Raw genomic sequence first — 17,876 nt, 5'->3', positions numbered from 1 at the left:
AATATTACTAATGACAAAACATTAAAATACTACTTTCAAAAACTGTCCTAAAGTGACTTAAAACTAAACAAGAGAAGTCTATGATAAGATTTAGAACCAGTGACATATTTGTGCAACAACAATATCAACTCACTGTGACTCCTTGTCACAAAGGTCAGGAGTAGCTGGAAAGAGGGTTTTTTTCCATTCATTTGCCTACAGTTGCTATCTAGTTAATAATTAGATGACTAGGAGGGCAAATTGTGCCTGATATGAAATGGAATCTTTAGATACAAAACAGATAACACTTTCCAGACTACTTTAGACATGCTTTATTTCCATAAAAATCTCAGTATTCTCAGTGCCCGTTTTTGAACAAAACCATCTCTGACCACTTAAGAGTCACTGTTTATTCGAAGCTCTCTTTCCATAAGCCAGTTGGTATAATGACCTTAATATACCTTAAGATACAAACTATCTAGCAATGTATACATCCTTATTGCAACAAATAAACCATGATTAAGGCTGAGCTACATGCCTACTTTTGAGCACTATGATTATCTTTAAAAATTCAACTTCTAAGGAAAGGTATATTGAAGGATTAAAAAAAACCTTTAAACTTTGAGGTTGTTGACTTTCAAGAATAATTATTGATATATGGAATCAAATTATAAAGTGATGTCATATTTTTCTATGGAACAGCACAAAATATAGTATTTTAGGTACATAGTTATTTGCAAAGGACCTGAATTCAATTCTTTTTTTTTTTTTTTTTTTTTTTTTTTTTTTTTTGGTTTTTCGAGACAGGGTTTCTCTGTGTAGTCTTCCTGGCTGTCCTGGAACTCACTCTGTAGACCAGGCTGGCCTCGAACTCAGAAATCCGCCTGCCTCTGCCTCCCAAATGCTGGGATTAAAGGTGTGCACCACCACCGCCCGGCCTGAATTCAGTTCTAAGGACCCATGTTACATCATGTGGCCCTGTTCCAACTCCCTGTTCCAACTCTTGAGGATCTTTTTTTAAATCCCCTTTTCCCATTTCCCCTCCCTGGAAACCCCCTATTCCATCCCCCCTCTTCCTTTTTGCTTTTATACCGTTTTAATTACATGCAAGTATTAAAGTCAGTTCTAGGTTGAGGAACTAGCAATACAATAGATGCAAATAGTCAAGGAACAAGCAAGACAATAAACACAAATAGTCAAAGAACAAGCAAGGCAATAAGCAAAGTCCTGTGATCCCTCCCATGATCACTGTTTCTAAGGGCTTATCAGGACAATACCCTTTTCTGAATTTCACAAGCACTTGTACTCACATGAACACAGACACATGCTTACATATATAATTTAAAATAAACCTTCTTTAAAAAAATAACAGAGTATTTCTTGAGCTTGTTAGAAAACATATCAGAATGTATCAACAAAAAATATGAGAATGTATCAACAAGACAGCTCTACCAGTCATTTCAATATCTACATGATTAAAACTGAACACCATCACTTATTTCCTTCAACCTAACTTAAACCATTATTTTTTCATCTCGCTAATGAAGTATTTTTTTTCTTCTAATTCTATGGTCAAGCCAGAAAGACACCTAGTTGTCATTTCTCTCCAATTTACTTCATACACTTAGGGCACCCATTTAACCCTTAACCTGGTTCTCTTTACTGTGCTTTAGATAAGGCCTTATCTCCTCTTGATTAAATTGTTAAGGTTTTCATACTGGTCTCTTTGCCTGAGCACATTCTTTCTGTTCACCAGACAGATGATTTTTCTGTTATCACATCCTAGTCAAGCATATTTACTGAATTTGATAGCACACTGGCCCCTTTATGGTCTGGCTGTTTATTCTTCATTCATCTAGTCTGTTCACTCACCAAATGCTTACCGAATTTCTACTATAGCCAAACTTCCAGATACAACACAAAACAAACACACAAGAGTCTTATTTCCTATTCTCTGTTAGTCCTGCCTCACTGCCATTACTAATCTTTGCCTTCTAGAAACAGTGAACATTTCTTTTCATACAAATTTCTACTCACTTTTCAAACTCCATTTCCAACGTAAATTGCCTCCTAAGAACTTCCTGAAATAACTTGTATACTTTACAAGCTCTAACATTTGGTTTTCACAGGTATTCTTCTTCTAGCCTATGAGTTTCTTGAGAACAGGGATAATATCTTTTGATATGGGTTACAAATGCAATGCCTGAATTACATGAAAAATGAGTGGTTGAAATGACAAAGCTTCCCACATTACTGTTTCTAGCAATTAAATAGCTTTCCTTTTAAATCTTTGAAAGCTGCATTCACAAAGCATGATTTTATACCAGCTGTTGCTCCTAAACACTACACAAAAAAAATTTTTAGTGCCCTATATAGGCAAATGTCTTGAAAGCGTCTGTAATTTTTCTATTTAAGATAAATTTTGGCCTTTGTTTATGACATACTTATAATCTGCCTTCTGATCTGGAACATCATCCAATAACTGAAAAAGCAAAGTAATATATATTCCAAGATACTCTATATTGTACATAAAATGGATTTTCAGGAGAGGAATATTAGATTACCATAGAAATTACCTTATTAACATAATTTAAAATACAGAATTATGTATTCTAATTTATTATGAATATTTTGATACTTTTCATTAATGCATTAAAGTTAGATATGACAATATCTTTTTTGGATATGACAATATCTTAAGAAATATATCTGACATTCAGGACATTGCGAGCAGACTTCTTTTGGGATAAAACATTGTGTCTTTAATTAATGAAAGATCAAAATCTGAATCAGGAAAACACTAGGAATGTGACCCAAAAGCAAAAATATAAAAGTTCAAATGGTGCAGACCAACTTTTTCCAGTTAAACAGACTAGAACACCAAAACTAACACAGGGTACGACCTTCTATCAGTACATAGAGAACTTTGTGTTTGCACACAAAGACATTGCTCAACCCACATCTGGCTCCTAGAGCCAAAATCTACCCTCACAGGAGCAACTCCCACTAAAACATATGGACAGAGAGAATGAGAAAATGAATTTTTAAAGTCAGTTGTTTGTTCAATAGACCTTCAATGTGTGAGTCAGAACAGAACTCTTATTTCTATTCATTTTTAATGAGAACAGAAAGATCAAGACAAAAGATTTTAGCTACCATAAAGGGAAGAGATCTCACATCTTCTTGGATTATTTTAGAAAATTCTCTAGAATTCTGGGCCTCCCTCCCTGCATATGTCTTATTTATCTACTTCCCTATATCATACCCAAAATCACACATCTCAGTGCCTTCGGTAGTTAAAATGCTTTGCTTACAAACCAGGCATGTATTTAGACACTTGTTTGTGTTATTTTCTAGTAGTCTATACCTTTAGTCTTACAGATTATACATTTCCTGGTAAGAGAAAAAGTCATTTTTCTTCTACTCCAAGGTGCTAATGCAATGAGAAAGCAATTAAACATCACATAAGACACACCCATTCACAGGGCTGATCTTTAAGTCCTAACTCTACTAACAACACACTGAGATTAGCTCTGATTTAGCATGAGTTATCTTACCAGGGTCAGGATCTGATTATCAGAAGACAACTGGAAGAAATTCTTTAATAATACAAGTGCTCTGAGTGCTTTAGTCAAACATCAGATCTAACAAACGCTATGCTCACTCTTTTGGTTCAGCACTTGACTTTCTGAGAAAAGATGTATCATCACAGTAGACAGGAATATGTACTCTAGCTCTAGAATGCAGGTATTCTGGCAGCAACTTTCTGTCTTACCAATTACTACCCATGTAAATGTTCCAACCTGCAATGTAATAAGAATAGCAATGTTGTTTACTTCATATGCTTGATAGCATCCTGCCGTTTAAAATGGTAGGTGTGTTGACCTGAGGATGTAACTCTGTGCCAGAGTACTGTTTAGCATGTACAACACCCTGTGTTCAGTTGCCAGTACCACAATAAAAGTAAGTGAATATAACTTGTATGCCTATGTATTTGGGGGATGGTAAGGAAGTACTACATGGGGCCAGGGAAAGTAGCACACAATTTTAATGCTAGCACTTGAGGGGCAGAGGCAGAAGTGGCAGATATAGAGACAACAAAGTCAGATATAGCTCCATGAGTTTGAGGACATCTTGTTTTCAGAGTTCTAAACCAGCCAGGGTTACATAGTGGAATCTTTTCTCAAAAAAAAAAAAAAAAAAAAAAAAAAAGGTACTATAGTCTCAATATCAAAAAAGACTATCAATCCTCTCATTATAGGTGACATATAGCATGGTGGTAAATCCAGGACTTGGACTTGGAAAGCCTAACTTGAAATTCTTTTTCTGCCACTTAATATTTTGGTGACCTATTAACTTACATATAAAGAGTTGCTGTGAAGATTAAGACCAACTTTGAAGTTACTAAAAATCATAAACATTCATCATTGTTTCATTTCAAATTGTAAACTTCTCAGTCAAATTCTTTCTATGTTTTAATTCAAGTACATTATGTAATATTACACAATAACACAATAGGATTTATAAAGCATCTAAAATACCTATTGGTAAAATCTAATGCACTTTACCAATGTGTTTTGTTTTTTTGTATTTCGAGTCAGGGTTTCTCTCTGTAGCCCTAGCTGTCCTAGAATTCACTATGTCGAGCAAGCTGGCCTCAAATCTGGAGATCTGCTTGCCTCTGCCTCCTAAGTGCTGGAATTAAAAGCATGTGCCACCACCACCTACTTACTCTAAAGCACATTTTTAACCAAGGAGCTATAAAAGTTCCTTTAAATATTCCATCACAAGGAGTGGGTGATAAATATAATAAAAATATATTGCATGCATGTATAAAATTTTCCATTAATTAAAATATCTTAAAATTAAATTTTTTTAAAAAAATTCTTACTTAATTCAACAATATGCCTTAGAAATAAAGACAGGTCTCCATTTCTTGATTTGTCTGTGCCACACCCATTTGTAACATATGGAACATTTATAACGTATGTAACAACCCATTCAGCTTTTACAGGTCTCCATCTCTTGATTTGTCTGTGCCACACCCATTTGTAACATATGGAACATTTATAACATATATAACAACCCATTCAGCTTTTACATCAACCTTGAGAAGAAACTGAGTCACTGAAATGAGAGAATCTGCCAATAGCACAGTGCAGTTCAGAAGAGGTACCAGATCTTGGGTCTGTATTCAGGTTACATTAACTCTAAATTTCTTGCCCTTGTCATTATGTAAGGCTGTCTCTTCAGCTTTTTGGCTTGAGGTCCACAAAGAGCTAGGTATTCACTTAGATAAAATCAAAGAATAACTACTTTCATAATGTGGTATGGTACCAGGAGATTAAGTCACTTCCAAATAGAAGATAATTTAATTTGATCTCTCTCTCTCTTTCTCTTGTCTTCCTTCCCTTTCCCCAAATAAAGTTAACTTTCCACTCACTTAAAAAAAAATAGGTACAGTCCAGTAGGTACAGGTCCTTCCCACAAAGCCTTATGACTTAAGCTCAGTTCCCAGGACCCATATGGTAGAAGCAGAGATCTGACTCCTGTAAGTTGTTTTCAGACCTCCATGAGTGCAACGGTAGGCACCCCCCTTCCCCTACATACAATGAATATTTTTCAAAAAGAAAGCAAAATAAAAACAAACAAACAATAAAGAGTATATGAAATTTCAGACTTCTGATAATAGAATAACGTAAACCAAGTATATGTGTCCTTAATATCCAGTCATATGTTAAGAGATATAATAAAGATATTCCAGTGGAAATGCCTGAAAGGGAACCCCTTCCAGTGAACAGAATACTTCAGCAAGATTTATTTCAAAAAAACCTTACAGAACCTATCAAAAAGCAAATAAACAAAAGCTTTATAATCCTGACAATAAGTATAATGTCCAAAGTCACAGAATTAAAGTATACAAAACATTGTATAAATCAATAGATAGCACAGTGGTTTTCTCTTGTAATTAACTAACTGATTCTCCACAGGGTAGCCTTTTTTATGTTCTTTGATATATATGAAGTCTTAGTCATACCACCTTCTATTCTCTTCTTCCAACTCCTCCAAGTTTCCCAGCACAGTTTTTCCTTACGAGATTAGAAAAGACTGACTTCACACCCACACTCTGCTGCTTACCTGTTACAGAGGATGCCAACGGCTCCATGTGGATTGCAGTGACATGGCAGGCAAAGACCAACAGTGTGATTCAGGTAAAAGCCCTCTTTGCAGGTGTCACAGTGAAGACCCTGATAACCCACATGACAATCACACTGCCCTGTGGTCTGGTTGCAGTGCTTTACATCCAAACTGCCAACCTCAGAACAGTTACACATATATCCTGAAAACAAAAGAAAGCCATCATCAAACTCTAGTTTTTGTTTTAAAAAAAAAAAAAAAAAAAAAAAAAAAAAATTTGTGATAGATTGTTAGGACTAGAAAAAAAATAACTCTAGTTTTGGTTTCTTAGACTATGCAGTTTATTTAAATTAGGAAATACATACAGCAGAATTCATAACACATGTATAGTTCATAATTATAAAGCTGACATTCTCAATTTCCTCTCCAGTTCTCTTCACTATCTACTGCTTATTCTAAGCCTGTGTTGTGTGTGTGTGTGTGTGTGTGTGTGTGTGTGTGTGTGTGGTGTGTTTGCAGTGTACTCATGCATGCTTCTGAACTAAAGGCCTCTAAGAGCAGGCTTATTTGCATGGTGCTTGGAGGACATGCTGGAAATGACAACATGGTAAATAATAAATTACCCTACCATGAGCAGCAAAGGCCTATGGTGCAGGTAACTAAATCCAGTAAGTTATACAAGGTCGTATAAAACTGTGTCGCAGCTGGAAGTTCAATGTTCCATCAAAGAAGAAATGGAGAATTAAACTATAAGTGGAGGAAAGTGAACAATAAGCCCAGAGAAGAAAGTACCAGTTCACCCTGATCAGAAACCAATCACAATTCAGTTCTCTTTTCTAAATTAAGTTATTAAGAACCTAAATGTTTTAAGTAGATTTCAAACAGTTTTTTGGATGAAAATGATTTAGAAGCCCCCAGGTTTAGCCTTTGAATGCAAACACTCATTTAGAAGGTTTTTACTAGTACTTCTACTCATATTAGCAAAGAAAAAATATTTTTAACAGAGTTTAATACAATATTAACAGAAGACTTTGCAAGCTTGTACAAAAGATGTCCCTTAAACGAACTGTAGGAGAAAAAAAATGTTGTATATATTCTACAGATCAGCTTCTTTCATTCAAAAATAGGGACAAGCTGGGTCAAAAACAACTTATATTTGTTAATAGTTAAAGCATTAAGAAAATGGCATACTCATAAAAATTTAATTTAGGAAAGTAATCTTAATATTACTCTTAATTATTTCAAAAAAAATTTACCAGGTAGCAGCAAATCCAGAGTCTTACGCAGAGAGTTATAAAGGTGTTTAGTTTTGTACCTTATAGAACGAAATAGAATTTAAAAATAGTATGTCTACACAAGTAAAAACAAAAGATTCCACACAAAAGTCACATTTGGCCAACCTCCCATATATTCTCAGTTTCTAAGCTTTGATATCAGTTCATTTCTTCCATTTCCTTTTAATCTGTAGATGTAATGAATATACTAGTGGATAATTTGTTTTCTTTTTTTATATTTCAAGCATGGGTAGTCAACTATAAAACTTAATAGAGTGTTCAAACATTTTTTAGTTCCAAGATTAAGGAAAGGAATAAGCTTTACCTAAAAATTGGGATTTTTGGAATTTTTACTTTTAGCTTGGGGGTTGTAACTCAGTGGAACATTTTCCTAGCTGGATGAAAGCCACAGTAAAAACACACACACACACACACACTTTGTTATCTGGGTAATCTTTTTATATATAATGAAGCTATATTTAGTGGTTTGCAAACCTATCATGGCAAGACCTCTGCTAGACCGAAATTCAAGAAAAAGCTGAAATTTACTTCAACACAGAAAGAAAATATGACCTACTTCCTGTAACTCTCATACAAATGTAGTTTAAAGAGGCAATAAAACAAAGAGACTGTAGAAGTCAGCTAACATTTAACATATTGTCTAAGAACTTACTAACTTTATGGCCTTAGGCAAGTTAGTTACTCTCCTTTGCTTTTCTTTCTCATCTGTAGACAATGTGGAGTGATTGTGTCACAGTCCCAGAATGGGGTCTAAAGTACTATAAAGTGAATGTAAGAGTGGTGATACCACACAAAATAGCACAAATGTAATTCAGATTGTAAATTCATAGGCCACAGCTTTGATATGCTCTATGGGTGAGATCATTTATGAATAATATCTAGAAAACAAAATTAGTACTTTTACAATATCCTATATATAGTGAGTTACATGCAGCACTCATATGTATATTTATGATATAGTGATGTGAAGAGTAGGATTTAAGACAGAAGTTTCAAGAATAAGAAATGATACACCCTGGATTTGATTAGAAACCCTTGGTATTGTGTTATTAGGTCATCCTAACATTAACAGGGTGAATAAAATATTTGAGCAAAAAAAAAAAAAACCCAATCCAATGATAGGGAATGGCAATGATGTAATATCACGATAATCTTTCCAAAATAATAAAGGAAAGAAAGCTAGAGCAAGTGTGTGTGGGGGGGTATATGCATCTTTTATAGTTCAAAATTTTGGGCTCTATTTCAGTGACAGTCTTCAAATAAAACAGCCAACAATAAATGAGATATAAACAACTACAATAAATATAAAACAGTGTGAGCATCCATTATATTATGTCAAGGTAGTTTGTTAGCTTGTAAGGAAATTCTCAGACCTTTCACAATTCTAGACATTCATGTGGAACTAGATAGGAGTCCATACAGAAATAGTGCAAACAACTTAGTGGAAAATTTTATGAAATGAAAAAAAATGCAATTTGAGTTGATAAACGTAATATGAAGAACTTTTGGATGCCCAAGGCAACAGGGGAAGTACTGACTTTTAATGAGGTGAAATCAAAGACACCAGAACAATACAAAACAATACATTAATAACACATTAATGGTAAGTCACCAGGGCAGACAGTATGGAAGTGAAGTCACAGAAGCTAATCATGAATAGTATGGATGATATGCCAAAAGCTCATTCCACTTCTGAGAACTGAATATAGAATACTATTTATCAAGTGAGTAGCAGGTTATCTTGCAAAGCCTTCAAGTTTTAGGGGAAAAACTCTACACACCCAACAGCATATTTCTTCAAGTGTCCCTTTATCAAAGATCAAGAGATGAAACTTCCTTGGCTTTGCGGGGGTGGGAGGGGTGTCTTGGAGGTCCTGTAACTCTTCTTTTTGTGCAAACACGTATTCTGGGAGGACATTATCCTCATGAATATATAACTGACCTTTTGGAGGCCCACTACATACTTGCATTTTCTTTCTCTCCATTCAACTTTTATCATCTATGTTTTTGTTCAGCTAGAAGTGGTACCACATGCCTATAACCCAAGCTGTTCTACGTGCAGGAGGATCATGAATCTGAGGCCAACCTAGGCAACTTATTGGAACCTAGTAAATGTATGCTCTTTTTATGTGCTTCCTTTTAAAGTCCTTTCTGAACGTTATAAATCTTAGAATTACCAGTGATGTTCAAAGGTTCAAGCAACTTTGTAGAGCAGTGTGTTAGGACTTTATAGAATAGAAATAACTATAAACGCAGTAAATCAAAGATTTGAATAATGAAATGAAGAGCTGCCCTTGGTCTATTTACTATGTAAATTTCTGAGAAAGGAAATGTTAAGTTGATAATAGTAAAATAATTGTCATAAAGTAAACATTTCATTCAAACATAGATACTAAGAAATATACTTGAAGTAAAAAGTCTTAAGTTTTAGATTATAATGGCTAGTATGTAGAGAGAGGATAAGGTGAAAGACAAAGATCCATAGGATTACTGTCCCACTTTTTATACATTTATTTCCTTTTGAGATTTTTTTTAAAAAGTCTAACTCAGTTCATACAAAGACTAGGAAAATCATTTTAGTATAACAACTCAGAGTATATTCAGTGTGTCCTACACACAATGTCACCATTTCCCAAGAGCCTACAATAACCATTTCTCCAGTTTCTCAAACTGAGGAGGGAGGGAAAAGGACTGACAAAAATAAAAAAAATACTACATCCCACACCTGTACATCAAGCGTTTCTTTATTATTATTGTTATTATTAATTTATTTATTCACTTTGCATTCTGATCACAACCTCCCTCCTCCTCTTCTTCAAGTCCCAACCTCAGACCCCTCTTCCCACTTCTCAGAGAAGGCTAGGTCCCCCATAGGTATCAACCACTCTGCGACATCAACTCCCAGCAGGGCTAGGACACAGCCTCTCCCACTGAAGCCAGACAAAGCAGCTGAGCTAGCTGAAAGGCATCCAAAGGCAGGCAAATAAAATGAGAAACAGCCTCCCCTCCAGTTGTTAGGGGATCCACATGAAGACTTAGCTGACATCTGCTGCCTATGTGTATGGGACCTAGGTCCAACTGATGCATGCTCTTTGGTGGTAGTTCAGTCTCTGCAAGCCCCCATAGACCCAAGTTAGTTGATTCCATAGGTCTTCTTTTGATGACTTGGACCCCTCTGGATCCCTCAACTCTTTCCCCTGACTCTTCCACAAGATTCCCTAAGCTACACCCAAAGTTTGACTACAGGTTTCTGCAACTATTTCCATCAGTTGCTGGATTAAGTCTCTTAGAAAAGGCTCCTGTCTGCAAGTATAGCAGAGTATTATTAATAGTGTCGGGGGTTGGTTCTCACCCATGGGATGGGTCTCAAGTTGGGCTAGTCATTAGTTGGCCATTCCCTCAATCTCTGCTTCATCTTTGTGCACATCTTGTAGATAGGACAAATTTTTGACCAAAGATTTTGTAGGGGGGTTGGTGTCCTTCTTCCACTGGCTACAAGAGCTGGCCATTTCAGGCTCCATATCTCTATCCCCCACAGATAGGAGTCTCAGGTAGGGTCACTTCCATAGATTCCCAGGAGCCTTCCTGTCACAGGTCTCTGGCTTCTTCTAGAGATGCACCCCCCACAACTAATTTCCATTCTCTTGCCAGCTCTCTCTCTCCACACATCTAAAGGCCATTTCCCTTCTCTACCTCTGTCTCATCCAGTTCTCTCCCTGCATCCATCTCTGATGTCTATTTTATTTCCCCTTTTAAGTGAGATTCAAGCATCATCCCTTGGGACCCTTGTTACTTCTTTGGGTCTGTGGATTGAACCATGGTTATCCTGTACTTTATGGCTAATATCCACTTATAAGTGAGTACATACCATGTGTGTTTTTCTGGGTCTGGGTAATCTCACTCGGGACTATCTTTTCTAGTTTTACCCATTTGTCTGCAAATTTCATGATGTTCTTGTTTTTAATACCTGAGTAGTATTCCACTGTGCAATGTACCACATTTTCTTTATCCATTCTTTAGGTGAGGAATATCTAGGTTGTTTCCAGTTTTTGGCTATTACAAATAAAGATGCTACAAACACAGTTGAACAAGTGTCCCTGTCTTTTGGATATATTCCTAGGAGTGGTATAGCTGGGTCTTGAGATAGAACTATTCCCAATTTTCTGAGAATCTTCCAAGTTGATTTGTACAGTACAAGTTTGCACTCCCACCAGCAATGGAGCAGTTCAACTCCCTTGCTCCACATCCTTGCCACCATGAACTAGCTGTCCTCTGAGGTTTTGGTCTTAGTCATTCTTACAGATGTACGTTAGAATCTTAGAGTCATTTTGATTTGTATTTCCCTGATGACTAAGGATATTGAACTTTTTTTTAAGTGCTTCTTGGCCATTAAAGATCTCACTATTGAGAAATCTCTGTTTAGATGTGTACACCATTTTTTAATTGGGTTATTTGGTTTGTTGGTGTCTAACTTCTTAACTTCTTTATGTATTTTGGATATTAGTTCTCTGTTGGATGTAGAGTTGGTAAAGATCTTTTCCCTTTCTGTAGTCTGATGTTTTGTCCTATTGGTAGTGGTGTCCTTTGCCTTACAGAAGCTTTTCAGTTTTATAGGTCCCATTTATTAATTGGTGATCTTAGTGCTGGAGTCATTGGTGTTCTGTTTAGGAACTTGACTCCTGTACCTATAAGTTGAAGGCTATTCCTCACTTTCTCTTCTATGAGATTTAGTGTATCTGGTTTTATGTTGGGGTCTTCGATCCACTTGGGTTTGAGTTTTGTGCAGGGTGATAAGTATGGATCTACTTGCATTCTTCTACACACAGCTATCCAATTAGACTAGCACCATTTCTTGAAGATGCTCCTTTTTTCCATTGTAGAGTTTTGTCTTCTTTGTCAAAAATTAAGTGTGCATAGGTATGTGGGATAATTTCTAGGTCTTCAATCCTTTTCCATTGATCAACCTGTCTGTTTTTATGCGAATACCATCCCTATTGTTCTGTAGTACAGCTTGGGATCAGGGATGGTGATGTATCCAGAAGTTCTTATATTGTACAGGACTGTATTCGCGATCCTGAAGGTTTTTTTTTTTTTTTTTTTTTAACTTTTCCATTTGAAAGTGAGAATTGCTCCTTAATGATCTGTAAAGAATTATGTTGAAATATTGATGGGAATTGCATTGAATCTGTAGACTGCTTTTAATAAGATGACCATTTTTTGTTTTTATTTATTTATTTATTTTTACTATGTAAACCTGAAAGCTTATATTTTGACCACAGGCCTGATTTCTTATAGGTATCCTGGGCTTCAAACTGTACTTTTTATTAGGACTATGTTTCCTTTTTGTATATTTAAAAAAAATAAACCTTGGAAAGTCTTCATTCTAAGGAAAAGTAACAATCACCAGATTTTTCTTTAATAAAGTATCTTACTTTAACATAGCACTGATACTCAAATTCCATTTCATGTTTATGTTATGCTAGGGTAGGGTCATAAATATTTGAAAGTCTGGCAAACAATCTTAAAGCTGATGAGTCTCTTGAGTAAAACAGGCGTCACGGAAATGTAAAAGTTTAAAAGCCACTACTTGTAAAGAAATCCTCCAAAATTTCCTTTTAAAAATAAAGATGTAGCCACAAAACTTCCCAACCATAAATTTTTATAGCAAAACATTTAATTTATTTTACTGTAGACATTTGTGAATAAAGGAGTGAACTTTTTGTAGAAATTTTTCTGTTTCATGCTAAGGTTATGTTATTAGTGTGTCTTACCTCTGGCTCACTCTCAGAATTCCACAGTTCAAGGAAAATTCATCTAATCAATGGGACAAGATGACAAGGTCTAAAAAGGTAAAAGCTAGCCTTTACTACCAATAATGAAAATGATATCACCAGTCATTGAGTATCTGCTATATGTATAAGACATAATCTTGGAAATAACACCAATGGTCTCCTTTGTTATCTACTGCAATCTTGAGATATGGGGATTTTGAATGAGAAATTTGATACCATGAAAAAGAAAAAAATCATATAACTATCCAGGACCAGAGAAATTAACAAATATTATTAGAAAAAACCATAACCAGTTAAAGTCATATGTCTAAAGTCATTCTTCCTCTGTGGTCTTTCATAAGTCTTACATTCTCTCTCTCTCTCTCTCTCTCTCTCTCTCTCTCTCTGTGTGTGTGTGTGTGTGTGCATGCATTTGTGTTTATGTGTGTGACCTGAGCATAATCATAAATCATTACAAAATAAGTAAATAAAAGATATTATCTCTGGCTACATGTACCGCTTTTGGACTATAAAACCTTACTATATAATTGAGAAAATGACTTACATAGTAATCCTAGAAAGTCTAAAAATACTGTTATGAAATGCAAATAATTTTATTTCCAGTGTCATGGACATAGACTATTTCTCTTCCTCTGATTGTCTACTTACCTTTATCTGCAGTTTCAGACTGTCCAGCTCCTTCAAGATGAACTAGCTGATTCCTTAACTGTGCTCTTTATCACACTCTCTCCCAGCTCTTCCATGATGCTAGCCTCTCTTCCCTGCCTCCAATTACACATTTCAATCTCTTACTTTTTAACAGATTCTACCTTTAAATATGTATTCTAAGAACCTAAAACATATTTTTGTTAATCTCTCGGCCCATATAACAAACATTTATCTTTCAAATAAAATTTCTCAAACTAAAATACAGACTTGTTTCTTTTTCTTCATCACATGTTCTTTCTTTAATGCTCTATAATCTTTTCTGAACTACTGAAAATGTTCTCTCAAAAAATATTGATGCAAAACATAAGCCTTTTTCAGTCATATACCTCTTTAACCTTTTGTTATTTCTTCTTTTGCAGGGGGTGGATGTGGGTAGTGAACCAAGAATTTCAAGGTTAAGTACATGAACCATCACAGGTTAAGTACATACTAACCTAAATTCTCACACCTGCTCTTTTCAACGGTTCTTTGATTATTTACGGAGGACTTATTATATAAATTCCTACCCTTTCTTTGTGTTCCTATCATTGTAGATCCTTATAATAATGATTCCTAATGAATTCTTCCTGTGTCCACACCTCTTTTGCAAGGTGATGTTGCTGTAATTACTCATCAAAAGACAGAGTCTATTTGAAACCCCTATCTGGCCTTATAAATGTAGTATAAGTAAGGTGACAATTCCAAACCTGGTCTTGGTGCATCTTACATCTTCTCCTTCATTAATTTATGACAGATTAAATTAGCTCAGATATCTGAGCTAAACAATTATCCAATAAGAAATTCTACAAACGGGGGCTATAGAGATATCACAACAGTTAAGAGCATGTGTTACTCTGGCAGAGGAGCCAGGTTCAATTCTCAGCATCTGCAAGGGAAGTTCACAACCATTCCTAACCTCAATTTCCAGGGATCTGATGTCCTCTTTTGACCTCTGCAGTCACCAGTCACACACAGTGCATATACACACACTAAAGCAAAAGACAGATAAAATAAAATGAATAAATCTAATTTAAAAAAAATTAAGAAAATTTGACAGATTAAATAGCTGGCTATCCACTCATCCCTAGTGGGGCACCAAACATGAATAAGGCCATTTTAGACTATTTCTACTAAACTCAACAATGCAACAACATGAGTATACTGTTTTTCATTTGTTTTTATTTTCACACAAATCAGGGAAAAGAGACCCTCAACTGACAAAATGTCTCCTTCACACTGTCCTAATTGATGTGGGAAGACCTAGCCCATTGTGGGAAGAATCATCTCTAGGCAAGTGGGCCTTGGCTATGTAAGAAAAGCAGCTAAGCAAGTCACTGAAGCAAAACATAAGCAAACCAGTAATCTATACTCCTCTATAGTCCCTGATTCAGTTTCTGCCTTCAGGTTCCTAATTGAACTCCTGTCCTAACTTCCCTCAGTGATGGATTGTGACCTGGGAGCTGTAAAACAAAATAAACTCTCCCATCCTTAAGTTCATTTTGGTCAGTATTCTATCACAACAACAGAAAAGCAAACTAAAATATTGAGTAAGCCCAAAAGAAACTAGCAAACTCATCCAGAAACAGAAATAAATCACTAATTATGTTTGAAGACTGATGTTTGTGGTGATTTGCTATCACACAGTAATAGATAGCTGACACCCAGCTATCTAAATAAGATGCTTTCAGCAAAGCCAGCCATATTAAAATGGCTTCAGGTCTGAAGATGTAATTCAGTGGTAGAACACTTATCTCCAATATATAGGTTCCACCCCCAGTACCACATACAGCAATATATTTAAAAGAACTTACTGTTTTTTTCTGGTTATAGATGCCAAACTAGACTCTATGGATTCATCAATTCACTGCTTTCTTAGCAAGGTCAGTATGTCCTGAAATCCCAGGACTAGGGAGATCAAGGCAGAAACTTCACAATTTGCAGCTCATTTTGGACTACATGACAGAATCTTGTACAAAAAAAGAAAGGGGCTTGTAGAGGTGGCTTATGCCTTCAATTTTAGCACTCTACAGGCAAAGTTAAGAGACCACCGTGATCTACATAGTGAGTTCCAAAAAAACCGAGAGCTATATAGTGAGATGTGGTCTCACAAAAGGGGCAAGGAGGGTGAATAATAAAAGAAGTGTCTTAATTACACTTTCTAGGTTTGTTTTCATTTTTATTTTCTCAAAAGGCACCTTATACACTGACTAGTCAGCAACATGGTGACCTGAGTTTGATACCCAGAAGCCACATGAAGTTGGAAGGAGATAATTGGCCACAAGGCTGTCCTCTGGACTGCAGACACCATTACACAGATGCCCACACACATATGAGAGAGGGAGAGACAGAGAGAGAAAGGGAGGGAGGGAGGGAGGGAAGGAGAAAAAGAGAAGGAAGAAGATAAGAAGGAGGAGGAAAAGAAAGAGAAAGAGGAAGAAGATGAAGAAGGAGAAGAAATACCCTTATGGGGCTATATAAAACAATCTTTTTACTATAGAACATCATAGAAAATGAATCACCATGTTATTTAACCTTTATAATACCAATAAATTATACAATACAATTAGAGTTTAACTAAAAATTAATTTGAATTATATTTAGAAAAACCCAAGGCTAAATATTTATTCAAAGTTGATAAAAGTGTAAAGTATAAAGAGGTAACTGTCACTAGATGGATATTAGAGACATTTTTCTTACTTATTGGTTTCTTAGTTCCTTGATATAAAGTTTTTTCTCTAATTGTGGCAAAATAGATATAATAAAACTTGCATTTTAACATTTTAAAATCTAGAATTAGGCAATGTTATGTACAGTTACACTATTTGTACAATTACAAATAACTCTCTCTGTCCTTACTACATTTTAATTTTTTACTGGCTTGTGTCTTTACTCCAAAATCCCAACATATAAAAAGAGATTTGAAAGAACTAGCAGTTTAGAAACAACTAAATGTTACGGGCCAAAGTGATCTAAATGAATAACTAAATAAGTTTTAAAAAATAGGTCGAAGGCAGAGCTCTTGCTTACAGGAAAGTTCTAATTAATAAGGTAGGATGATAGAAAACATCACGATGTGGAACTTGGCATTAGAAGGGGGCTCAGCAGTGGTGGAGAAACTCGGCAGCTGAGTCAGCAGGATAAGTCTAGAGATTCTTTTCTGTGTTTACCAGGAGCTCTTCTGGCAAAAGCAAGGCTGGTACAGTTTGTTCTTACAAGACTAGCAAATTTAGAAGGGGAATCCAGATTGGGGGCTTCATGACTAAACTCAATAGGTACAGTGAGTGCCTCTCAAGGACCTGGGAGGAATATGTGTAGCTTTCTGCCTCCATTCAAGGAAATAGATGCTAAAGATTATATATATATACGTATATATATATATATATATATATATACGTATATATATATATATATGATTCCCCCAGAAGTTCTTTATTGTTGAGAATATTTCTCGCTATCATAGGTTTTTTTGTTATTCTAAATAAATTTGTAAATTGCTCTTTCTATCTCGATGAAGAATTGATTTGAATTTTGATGGGGATTGCATTGAATCTGTAGATTACTTTTGGCAGGATGGCCATTTTTACTAAGTTAATCCTGCCAATCCAGGAGCAAGGGAGATCTTTCCATCTTCTGAGATCTTCTTTGATTTCTTTCTTCAGAGACTTGAAGTTCTTGTCATACAGACCTTTTACTTGCTTGGTTAGATTCACTCCAAGATATTTTATTTTATTTTTGGCTACTGTGAAGGGTGTCATTTCCCTAATTTCTTTCTCAGCCTGTTTATCCTTTGAGTAAAGGAAGGCTACTGATTTGTTTGAGTTGATTTTATATCCAGCCACTTTGCTAAAGTTGTTAATCAGGTTTAGGGGTTCTCTGGTGGAAGTTTTAGGGTCACTTAAGTATACTATCATATCATCTGCAAATAGTGAAATTTTGACTTTTTCGTTTCCTATTTGTATATATATAAAGATTATATATATATAAT

General features: G+C 35.4%; 1 protein-coding gene across 1 annotated transcript in view; it reads right to left on the bottom strand.

Moving 5' to 3' along the window:
- Positions 1 to 17,876, bottom strand: part of Megf9 (multiple EGF like domains 9) — a 97,565-nt gene that overhangs the window by 46,057 nt on the left and 33,632 nt on the right. Inside the window, exon 2 of the mRNA XM_034502157.2 lies at positions 6,118 to 6,319. Coding sequence (XP_034358048.1) covers positions 6,118 to 6,319 — 202 coding nt within the window. The remainder of the gene's footprint in view (positions 1 to 6,117; positions 6,320 to 17,876) is intronic.

This window comes from Arvicanthis niloticus, chromosome 5 (assembly GCF_011762505.2).
Source record: "Arvicanthis niloticus isolate mArvNil1 chromosome 5, mArvNil1.pat.X, whole genome shotgun sequence".
Classification (NCBI taxonomy): Eukaryota; Metazoa; Chordata; class Mammalia; order Rodentia; family Muridae; genus Arvicanthis; species Arvicanthis niloticus.
The sequence above is the reverse complement of the archived record's forward strand: the minus strand, read 5'-3'. Positions and strand labels throughout refer to the sequence as shown.